Source organism: Pagrus pagrus (assembly GCF_965226575.1).
Source record: "Pagrus pagrus genome assembly, chromosome: 1".
Classification (NCBI taxonomy): Eukaryota; Metazoa; Chordata; class Actinopteri; order Spariformes; family Sparidae; genus Pagrus; species Pagrus pagrus.
Genome location: NC_140185.1, coordinates 36,199,920 through 36,211,963, shown reverse-complemented (window position 1 = coordinate 36,211,963; position 12,044 = coordinate 36,199,920). Strand labels below are relative to the sequence as shown.

Sequence of the window (12,044 nt, the reverse complement as noted above, 5' to 3'; positions counted from 1 at the left end):
AGCTAAGATGTAGTGATCAAAGATGGAGGATTTAATATTTTCTTCTTCTTCTTCTGAGTTTATTGGTGGATCGCAAACCAACTTTTAAAGTATAAACAGCAACACTTTATTTATCAGCTAGAATTTCACTGATACCAATAACAGCTTATAATGTCAATTTCCCAATATCGTTCCAATAATTTATAGATCTGATCTTTATCGTGCATTTGGAGTTGTGGCTTCATAAATGTCAAATATTTGCCAACTAATATTCTGTCAAGAAATTCATTATTACAGCAACTAATTGTTTCAGCTCTGACTTCAGACTTTACCTTGTGATGCAGATGGATTCAGGATAAATTAATTTATTGGTCAAGCTTCAATCTATGCACATACAGGCGTGGTTTAGGCCCATGACCATGAGCGTGTGTTAGACCTGGATATAATGGAGCCGCTCAGCTTTGCTCCCACTTTTTGGCCAGTGGCCACTCGGCACAAAATGTCCCTGCTGCCCCACAGACCAGGTCTGTAAAAGTGTTGACGGGACATCTGGAACTACAAACAAGCTCATTTATGACTCCGTTCTCTTTTGTTAAAAGGTTTTATATTTGTAAAACTTTCCTCAAGCTGAGAAAAGCCATTAAAAATATCTGATGTCATGTCAATGTAAAGTCTGCAGGCCGAGCAGATGAGACACTACTGTGTGTATTCGTCGGCCGAACAACCAGGAAGTAAAGTCAGAAGCTAGAAAACTTTTTTGGTGTGTGTGTTAGGCAAGCAGTTCTCGTTGGACTGAACAGGCGCCATCTCTGCATCCAGAGATGCAGAGATGCAGAGATGCAGACACCGCCTGCTCTTTTCCAAACTGTTTCCTTTCCAGATCGTTCTGTCTCAAACTGACTAACATCGATTTAAACCAGATATTTATTTAATATTGGACATTTGGTTCAATTAATATGCTTTTCTGAATTAGAACCACACAGAAAAGACACATTAACTGAACACTATTTATTTTTTGCCTGTAAATACCAAATTTCTACCGTTAATGAGAAGATGTAACAACAGTAAAAGTAAAACACAAGCTCATGTAAAGGTTTATGACTGGTGCGCTTTATTAAGATGAACTGATAACTTAAGATATAGACACAATTGTACAATTTATCAATCTGTACAAAACATAAAACCATTCATTTTGACCCCCCTCTCACATTTAACCCTCCAAATTCATTGAAATGACATCATTTCACTCTTACACGTTTACACTGGAATTACAGTCAGTTATAGAATTCAATATAGTAAAAAAAATCAAAGAAAAAAAATCAAAAACACACTTCTTAAAAAAACACAGAACAATGGAGGTACATGAATCAGGATCAGAAATCATATTTTCAGAAAAAAAAAAAAAAAGGAATCACTTCTTCGACAGATTGCCAGCTAGTGAGTGTGGAGAGGCTCGGCTGGCGGCGCCGTCTGTTAGAACAAAAAAACGCCATTGGCACTTCCAGCCAGGCTCACTCACTCCAGAGCTACCGATCTACCCTCTGCCTCTAAACGCACATACACACACACCGAGTTCAGGCATTGTATATGTCTGCTAACACCATCACACACTGACACGGCTAGAACCTGGAGATTGAACAGAACACACACTCGGGAGTTTTAGCAGGAGGGTTGTTAGCGAGGCATCTGTCAGTTCACAGACTGGACTGGGCACAACAGTTAGCTTGTTAAGCATGTCATCCTAGCTAGCCAAGCCTGACCCTATAGCAGATTTCATGGACAGTAATGACAATGTTAGCTACATAAGGCGATACGACGTGGAGTTGCAGTCGTACAGAAAGCCATGCATTGTGTTGAAGTCAGAGGCAGCTCGGTGTACGTAGGCTTAATGTGACGGGGGGGCAACACGGCCGTCTGTCTCCTCGACAGACAGACAGACGAAGCAAGGTTATTGGTTAAGGAGGAGGCGGGTATGATGGTGAGTTGTTGGCGGGTGAATGGGAGGCGTTCTGGGACAGGTACGCACGGTGAAGGAGGCACTGTGACCTGCAGAGTGTGGCTGAATTCCAACAGTTTTTCCTTTTTACTCCTTGTGTCTGGATTATAAAGCTCAACAGAGGAGAAACTCGTCTGTCGGTTGGAGACCTGAGGACTTGAGGAAAGACTTTTGAGACTCTGCCGGTGTCGTTGAATGTTATGTTTTGGTTTTTGAAAAGTGGCACCGTCTTAAATACAGTACGTCCAATCTGAGGAGAGAGGTCCAGATTCTCAATGTGCAGTGCAAATCTAATCCTAGACAAGAAGCATGTTTACTAGATCAACTACTAAGGTTCAGTGCAACAGTTTGACACGCTCATGAAATCCAACCAAGTGGGTGAAAGACATTTTCCGTTTCTTACTTTCTCAGTGCGTCCTAACTACAGTTCTGTGGTTGCATGCAAAGCATAATTCGCTCAACGTCAGGAGAGTTTTGATTAAATATTATTGAGAAGGTCACAAGAATACTACCTCGGTTACTCATACTTTAACTGTTTTATGATTCCTTCATTTGCTATAGAAGTGCATTAAGAAAAAACTCCAAACAGCCATGTGCTAGTTTCTGCATAGTTGTAGTCAAATATGTCAAAAATGAATGCATACTGTTCTCCTAATGTTGGAGCAGGAAAAGCCCGATGGACTGATGCGTCTTCAATCAGAAAATCCTCCTCAGTCGAAGCGTGACGCCTCACTGAGACTTAAAGTGGGACAACGTGAGGATCCAAACGTACGCGAGTCGTGTTCAGCTTCCACGGCCTAAAATTACAAACCCTCGAGGCAATGATAGTGTTCAACATAGAGTCCAGGTTGAGTCTGTCCCCTGATTAAACATGCAGCACAGCAGAGTGCCATCTTTTACACGACATGCAAAGCTGGTCCGAACCTGCCACCTGCTGTGACGACAACGCTCACGAGGCTGCGCGCTACATGCAAGCTCACACCCGACCTTTCCGCTGCGCACACTGAAGCTCGGCCGATGCAAAAAAGGTTTCTACGTTTCACTAGCGTCGTATTCACAGCAATCAGATCAAATGGCATGACACTACCGGAGCACGCACGTCTACACGGTGCTCGATACATCCACATGGTTTCCAAAACAGTACATTGCACTAAAGAGGAGGGGGGGCGGGCTAAAATGACAGAGGAGAAGCTTGTTTATAGGAATACACTTCAGAGCAACTTCGATGTGCTTTAAATTCATATATACCTTGGAGTAGATATATGATACAAGACAGACAAAGATCATAAAAAAAGTGAAGAAATCAACAGGAGCACAAAGGATGAAGAAGAAGAAGAAGAAGAAGAGAGAAGAAAACAAATCACATTCATATATTAAGACATTTTTGTGACATGTCAGCGCATCTACAGTAATGAAATCTAAAGTGATATGAAATGCCTGCTGCCTGCTGTCCTGCAGTAGCCTAACAACAGAGGGGCTCTGCTTGGGGGGTCACCCCACGCGGTGACTTCTTATACAGGGATTATTTAACCTGGGGCAGGGGGGGGAGGCGGGGTCTGGGTGGGGGAGGCAGGTACAGGTAGGTGCAGAGTTCGGGTCACAGCCTCGAAGCTGCGGCTCGTCCCTCCCACACCACGCAGTACACCGAGGCAGTCTATTCTCTGAGGGCGGGGTCTGGGGAGCTGTGAGCGGGGTGGGGGGGGGGGGAGGGAGGCAAGGACTGCAGGGAAGAGAGAGAGAGAGGAGGGGGAGAAAAGGGGGAGGAGGGGTAGCAGCAGATCCGCGGCGGGGCTAGATGTTCTGACAGCACTGCATCTTTGGTTTGTTCTCGGTGGGCTGCACCTGGATGTTGACCACGTTGTTGCTGGGGGACATGTCGCTCTCCTGGCGCTCCGACATCTGCTTCTGGGAGACGATACGGTAGATCTCTGATGGGGGAGGAAGGAGGGGGGAGGAGAATAACGGCGTCATTTGAGGAACAGACTGTCGATGCCTATTTAACACCCTGCCACAGAGACAGATTGTAGTTCATGCTCGTTTCCAAAACAGCTTAAAATGTCAATTTAACTTTAAATACAAACGATGTGACGGACGCGTGAATCCATAATTTAGACCTGGATACTCGAGCGCCGATCAGCCTTTCTTCCACTTTCACCCAGTCGCCACTATTACAGTGAAACATTCTCCTGTGGTCCTGAAAGCATTTTCCTCACAGCAACATTATAATAGAGACGTCAGTCAAACTGCTGACAGGACACCTCGGACTGCAAACAAGCTCAATTACAACTCTTTCTATTAGGAATATTTGATCAATGGAGGTTTGATATTTGTAAAACTGTCCCTGAGATGAGGAGAGCTATTTGCAGTCTGCAAAACCACGACCTGAACCTGGACGCTAGAAAACTGTTTTTGCTCTGGACGAGATTTCCATTTCTCCCTGTGGGTGTCAGGTGACAGGAAGCAGACTGTAACATCACAGAGTCACAGTGAAGATTTATAATCCTGCACGATCTTCAATATCTATCACTGAATCAGAGGTTTCAGGTCGAGCTGAGATGATTTCAGAATGTTCCTATATGTTCAGAGTTTATTAAATCTGGACTGCAAATGAACATTTTAGTGACTTTACCAAAACTTTACCATTTACTTGGATTAATGTTTCAAATTAGAGCTACATGATTATCGTTGTCTACAGAATTCACAGTAAGAAAGACAATTTTGAAAAAAAGAAAATGCTCTGACAAATTCATCTTTATCTTCTTTTATTATTGGCTTTGTCATTTATTGGGCAAATTAATCACTCTTAAAACATAAGTATTGGGAGGTGAAGAGAGAGTCCTTAACCACAACTGTAGAAAAAGAACAATTACACCAAATTATTGGTTTTATGACGGGTTGTAACCGATGTACGGTGCATATCCACCACTTACTATGACAAAGCAGGAATAAGAGAAACAGAAATGACTTCAGAGGATAAGATCGCTGCTTATTCTAAACTCCAAATATCTGTTCTCTGCCTCCCTGATAACTAATCGGCACCATCTGTCTCTGCCCTTAAAAAAACAACAACAAAAACATATCTGTTGATCCACATTAGTTATAGCTAGCAACATGGCGGACAATGCAATATTGTGTTTTAATGGTGCAAATGGAGAAATTCACAGGCTATTTCAAGTTTAGCTGAAGTCTGCAGGCCATTTAACAATCAAGAAATCAGATTGAAATTTAGATTGTGGATGTTTGCAGATAAAAAGATCATGATCTTATTGTTTTGGCGCAGACTGCCCAGCCCTAAACCCTGACATGCGTTGCAACAGAGCTCCACTGTTGTTCCTTCATCACCATCAACACAGACTGTAGTTTATTTAACTAGAGCACCAAATGTGGATTAATACGCCGCTGAAAATAGTCCCCAACAAATGCATTATTTCTCCTGATTGCCGCCAGCTGTTGGTTATTGAGCCTTTTTAAAAAAAAAAAAAAAAAAAAAAAAATCACAAATATATTTGAGTGTTTTCAAAGAATTCAGATTTCAATCGGAACAATGTCAGAAAGTATTTAGAGACGGACTGAAACTTTATTGGTTTTGCTCTTTTTATGAGATTTACTGGAACTAAAATAAATACACATTAATGTCACTGAGCCAACTTTATATTAGTTTTGAGATCAATCACCATCCTGATCAGTTTAACCTCATGAAGGCATCGTGTTCACTAACTTTACCCTTTCGGTCTCATACAGTTTCAGCTGACGGACACGAGCAGGAGCAGTTTTATCTCTGCTGTTGCTCCTCTCACTCGTGATGATGGAAGGTTTGCCACTCCTAAAAGATAATTCCTTCAGACAACATTATATAACAAAGATAGGCCAGTGTCGCTGTGTAGCTCTGGTCTGTTTGTGTCTCTGCCCAGCAACACAAGTTCATTCAACAGCTGACTTCCCTCTCGCTGTGATCAGCCTCATAAAACCTCTGCGCTCTGATAATAAAAACACCTGTAACAAGAACTGAACTGTGGATCATTTCCTCAATAAACGTTAGGAACGCTGTCACATGTCAAGGAAGTAGTTACTTTAGTAAATGAGCTCATTCCTCACTGTGAGGACTGTCTGAAGGGTGAACGTGGACATGAGATGCCTCTAAAGGCTGAAAACGCAGAACGAACCTGTCAGAATGGTCTGGAAGGCCGTCTCAACGTTGGTGGAGTCCAGAGCCGACGTCTCCAGAAAAGATAAACCATTCTTCTCTGCGGGGCAAAGTTGAAGCAACACGTTAACCGTTTTTCAAATATGTCACATTCCTCAGATAGCAGAGCAGTTTGACCCGTGTGACTGAGCAACAACCACAGCGGAAACATAATCACACCATAACTGAGAGAAACATTTCATCTCCAGGAGCACGTTAATGCATTCGGCTAGAATCAGTAGAGAATTCAGAGATACAAAGTAAAGTCTCCATTTAATTTACTAATCATTAAGGCTGCACCTGAGTCAGGATTTTCCAAGTCGACTCTAAATGGTGAACACAATAATATCGAATCACCACTGGCACCAAATATTGCTATTTTTATTAAAACATGCAGACACGAAGCAAAAACTCTGCAACTGTTTTATCTTTTCAATCTCTGTGAAACTGACAACACATCACAGTGAATAATAATTCAGCTGTTTGCCTTTTCAGGGGTGTTTTTTCTTCTTCAGATGTTTGTCTTACAATCTACCAATCACTGCAGAATCCTCGTATTGCCATCAGACTGTTGTCGTGGGCAACAACTCATGATAGTGTCGTAACATGAGTTACCCTGTAATTCCCATCCCTACCGGTAACATCATTATTTTAATTTGTCGTGTTTGTGGTTCAAGCTTTTAAATATTTTTTTCCTCTCTATAAATACTGCATACCTAAGATTACTGACCTAATGATTGGAGAATTGGACAAAATGAGTTTCGATTGGAAGGATTAACTGAGTCGCTGATGTTTAGGGGGCAGCCCTACGAATTAGGGATAGGCCGGTTATCAGATCCGATATTCATTATTTTTAGATTATCTGTGTTTTTTTTTTGTCTGACTGCCGATAAAACTGCCTAATTTAAAAATGTGTCACCACTCTGTCCTCCCTCACTGTCCCGCCCACAAAACTATCTGATTGGTTAAATGTCATGAGTAATAATATATATGTATAATATCAGCAAAGAAACTAGTAACTAAAGTTATGAAATGTAGTGGAGTTGAATTATGAAGTAGCAGAGAATGGAAATACTCAAGTAAAGTACCTCAACATCGTACTTAAATACAGTACTTTGTTACTACAGATTTTCATTTTTACTGTAAATGTTTTTAGGTTCTGAATATCTGAAAGATAATTATCGTTATTGCTATCGGCCCTGAAAAGAACTTTATCAGTCGATCCCTACTACAAAAACAACTTAAAATAACACATCCATGTTATTTAAAACTACTGTAACGTTTTCACACATCACGTAGATCTGAAATGATCAAATCTGCTCTTTGTGAAATCTTCACCGACACTGGGAGCTCTTGATGTTTTGTGGGTTATAGTTTTGGATATTTTCATGCTTTTAGGGAACTCTTGTGATTTAAGGTGTCATTTAGGTGTTTTTAGGATGAAATCTTTACATGATTGTTATCAGAAATTGTTTAGTTCTAATTTTGTGGCATATTTTGTATTTTCTGTCCTCATGAAAACTTTTTTACAGATGATGTTTTACGGTTCAATGAAGGTTAAAAGATATAAGAATAGAAAACGACATTCTTACCAGCGAAAGCCCGTGCCTCATCGGTGGGAACAGCCCGGAGGTGGCGCAGGTCGCTCTTGTTGCCCACCAGCATGATGACGATGTTGCTGTCGGCGTGATCTCTCAGCTCCTTCAGCCAGCGCTCCACGTTCTCATAGGTTAGATGCTTGGCGATGTCATAGACCAGAAGAGCGCCCACAGCCCCGCGGTAGTACCTGAAGCAGGGACACGTGCACACTTAGCATCACCCGTCATCATCATACATTCATCGTCAGAGCAAAATAAAGATGTGATTTGGTGGGAGCACTTTGGTAATCTGATCCCAGCCTTTAACGTGTCGTGGTTTTATATTAAGCTGGATATATGAGCTGCTCAGTTGAGTTTTAGATGATTAGTTAGTTTAGATTATCTTTTCAGACAAAAATAAACAAAACTAACTAATCTAACTGCCATTTTTTAACAGCTGGAGATTGCTGAGGAGAGTTTAGCGATATGGGAGATGGAATGATGCCACATGGACACTTACTCCCTTTTACGTCAAAAAACAGACCTGCTGGGGTCAAACAAAAGGTCAACAGGAGTTCATGATCGGCCCTGTCGGCCTCCTCCTTTATACTCACGCTGATGTGATGGCACGGTAGCGCTCCTGACCAGCTGTATCCCAGATTTGAGCCTTCACCGTCTTGCCGTCCACTTGGATGCTGCGTGTGGCAAACTCCACTCCGATGGTACTCTTACTCTCCAGGTTGAACTCGTTTCGGGTGAAACGGGACAGCAGGTTACTTTTTCCCACGCCCGAGTCACCGATAAGCACCACTGTAACACAGAACAGAGAAAACACATTTTAATACAACCTTTAAGAAGAATATATATTAGAAAATGTACAATTACGTTACATTTATAACGGCCACTTTCTAACAGGTTTCATGCAAATTACACGAGCGCACTGATCTCACTTTATGATCTTTATGCTGCTCATTAGCGACGCTCCATTATGTCTAGCTTTGTTACAATTCCTCAAAAAAGATAAATCTTCGATGCCGTAGGGAAAAACTTTATTATTGTTTAAATGTTTGTGATTATTATTAAAAGACAAATATAAAAAGGCTATAACATCGCAACAAGATATGACTTTTCTCTTCTTGGCTCGTAGAAGAGAACTGCAAGAAGACTGTACTTAGCATTAGATATCACACTTTGGATTAAGCCTTTAAAAAGTAATGTGTGTGTCGACTTGCTGTCGGAGAAGAGAGCGAGGAAGCACAGCTGACACTGCAGAAAATCGATTACTGAACGGTTTCAAATATTCCGAATCAATGAGTGTCACTATTTTGATCATTCTGATGACACCTCAACATACAATAAAACTTCACTCAACATCAGCTGAGTGACTGATAGGTCACAGTTGTTTTTCAGTTTAGCAGCATGTTATCAAGTTATTTTCGTACAGTATGTGCACATTTCTACTCATACTATTATTATGCTGTAATTACTGTAATCTTCTATAACGGCTCCTTATTGTTGTATTTATTGCCTTGTAGCTGCCAGAGCATCGTACAACATATAGCAGACTTCTGAACCCTCTTGACTTGTATATGTTGGGTATATAGTAATATTGTATTTATTTATTATACATCTATTCCTGCTAATTCAGTCTCCACCCTCAGAGGGCCGACACGTGAACATGTGTATACTGTTAATGACAGAATCAACCTCACATCTACAATAACTGAGTCTCCTCTTCATCTAACCTGCACGTCTTTGGAAATGTATTTATGTATTTGTATATAGTAATTCTGCACTTGTAGTACAAGTACGTGGTGCTGAAGTAAACATAATACACAACCACTGTCAGTACGATCACACACACACACAATGTTGAACTTGTAAAACGACATAAACACTTTGCTGTGGAGACTTTTTAAGATGTTAAATTTACAAGACTTTTTTTATTTGCCAACATTAATAAATAATTTCACTAATATCTTCTTCAAAACGAAGCTCCACAAACCCAAAAGCAATATAAAAGACCAGCTTCTCTTAAAATCTAACTCGACACCAGTTTGTTTACATCTTCACTCATCTTATTTTCGCCAAATCAACGTTTAGTGCAGTTAATAAATAATAGCTAACATCGAGCCTAGCTAGCTAGCTGCATTTTTACTGTAAACTAACGTCTAAACTGTTTTCTTGTGTGTATTTTAATATCGCTAGTTATGCTGCTCGCTCGGCCGCTCGGCTCCTCGGCAGATGATGTGATAACGGTAAACGTTAGGTGTGTCCGACGTGACTGTGGTCCGCGCCCACTGATACAAGCTAACATCAGCTAACAGCTAACGGTAGCCACCGTTCAATACGCCCTGTCGTTAACCGATAACTATCGTAACGTGATGAACTGACTACAAATTTCACTCCCGTGGCGTAGAGAAGGGTCGTTTTATGTCACGGAAGTTAATTAAACTTGCTGACATTTCCCGGAAAGCTCGATGAAAAGCAATCGGAGCACAAAGGTTGACGGTGGCTAAGTTAGCATAGCCTGACAGTTAATCAGCTGGCCTGTTTAGCCTGTCAGCTAACAGGACTGGAGAGCTGGAACAATAAGGAGAAAAACCTTCGTTTTACCTTTGAACAAATAATCATATTCGTCATCTCTAGTGCCCATCGTCTTACTGAGAAATGGTTAGTCCAAGATTTAATTTGATTTAATGAAAGGAAGGCGATCTACTGTATTTTACTCTTCCAACGGGAATCTGTTTGGGAGCAGTACTTCCGTAATTTCTTCTTCTTCTTCTTCTCCAGCAGCTTGTTGGCTGCCCACAGAGAGAAGTCTGACACCTAGTGGTCAGGAGAGGGAAGTGTCCAACACAGTCCAGCTCTGATGCTGCATTGCATGTCCCCGGTATCTGTGTCTGGGTCTTTGATATATATGTTAATACATATATATATATATATATATATATTTGGTAAGACTTTATAATATCCATCATATCATTAAAATAAACAGTTACATATAATGAAAAAGGGCAAATTTATAGTTAATTCAACTTTCTTTTTTTCAAAACACTCACCAAAACTCACCTTTTTTAAAAACTGCTTTTAATGTAAAACCTTTTGTCCTTTTTGGCAGGACGTCAGTATTTCTAAAATCCTGGCTACGACCCTGTTCATGACCTACAGGAAGTAAATTGTGTTTACATTGTTTATATTCTTTCTTATATATGTTCTTACATCTCAAGTCACTTTTAGTCAAGTAAGCTATTTTCATATTGTATTTGCTCTTTGTTTGCTTCTGTAGAACAACACCCACCTGTACAATGAAGAAGACAGAGGCCAGAGTGTTGAGACTTTGTTTTTTATATTCTATTTTATCTATCAATTAATCTGTTTATTTTTTTTTTGTCAATAAAATATCAGAACGTTGTGAAAAATGCCAGGTATAATATAATATCGCTAGAAATCTTTAAAGGCATGATCGGTGTTATTCCAGTTTATTTCAGTACCAGTGTTGTAGTCCAGTAGGTGGAGGTACTACACCTGTAAACTGGCTGGTCGACCTCCAGGAGAAGAGCTTCTCCTGCTGCCTCTCCACTGCACAGAGTTGTAGTAGTAAACCACTGTTGGAGTAACAACAGGAAACATTTTCTTCCTTCCCTGTGACGTCAAAGCTGGAGTTTACTTGGGGGAGTTGCAGTGTAGATAAAATATTATCCTGGGAAAAATCATCTGCAGCAGCCCTGCGACCATCCAATGGATGGTATCAGATTTGTTTTGACAGATGGAAGCAATAATAATATCACTTGATGTCTTTGCAACCATGAATTTATTGTTGGTCTTCTGAAAGATGTGACCTGCCTGCTCAGAAATATACATACAGTAATTATAATATTTGGTTCAATGTCCCTTTCGGTCATTTTCAACACAATTAGGTGCTTTTTATAAACATCCACAAGCTTCTGGTCGTCCTCTGGCTGAATTTGTAACCACTCATCTTGACAGAATCTGTGAAGTTCAACTAAATGTGTTGGCTTCACTCACAGACACACTTAGTTTTTCCATGCCAACTATTTGTATATCTCAATACGTGACTCGAGGGAATCATTCAGGGAACATTAGTTTCCGCCTTAGTGAAGCTTTGAATGTTGAATTTCTGATAAGAAAAAAAGTTAGAGGCTGTAGCTTTTTAATTGTTTCTTAATTGTATCATATTGTAAGGTGTACACGTTATTTTGTCCACCTCCAGATGCCCCCCAAATGTTCTGATACTGATCTCATGTAGGGGTCGAACTACTGTTGAGGATCTGGTTTTCTCACACAC

At 40.6% G+C, this 12,044-nt stretch overlaps 1 protein-coding gene across 1 annotated transcript; it reads right to left on the bottom strand.

Annotated features, from left to right (window-relative positions):
* Positions 1–1,067: 1,067 nt before the first annotated feature.
* Positions 1,068–10,520, bottom strand: rab11a (RAB11a, member RAS oncogene family). Its single transcript, XM_084354258.1, has 5 exons — positions 10,352–10,520; positions 8,350–8,545; positions 7,751–7,944; positions 6,139–6,219; positions 1,068–3,903 (listed from the first exon to the last, which is right to left on the bottom strand). The coding sequence occupies exons 1-5, from the start codon at positions 10,389–10,391 to the stop codon at positions 3,767–3,769; spliced, it is 648 nt and encodes a 215-aa protein (XP_084210384.1). The 5' UTR covers positions 10,392–10,520; the 3' UTR covers positions 1,068–3,766.
* Between the last annotated feature and the right edge of the window lie 1,524 nt (positions 10,521–12,044).

What these genes read in the sequence shown, in the direction of transcription:
- rab11a (XM_084354258.1), bottom strand. Translation starts at nt 10,391, where the DNA reads ATGGGCACTAGAGATGACGAATATGATTATTTGTTCAAAG. An exon ending in ATATGATTATTTGTTCAAAG is followed by an intron (nt 8,546 to 10,351) that starts GTAAAACGAAGG and finishes TCTGTGTTACAG; the next exon opens with TGGTGCTTATCGGTGACTCG. An exon ending in CTTCCAGACCATTCTGACAG is followed by an intron (nt 3,904 to 6,138) that starts GTTCGTTCTGCG and finishes CTCCCCCATCAG; the next exon opens with AGATCTACCGTATCGTCTCC.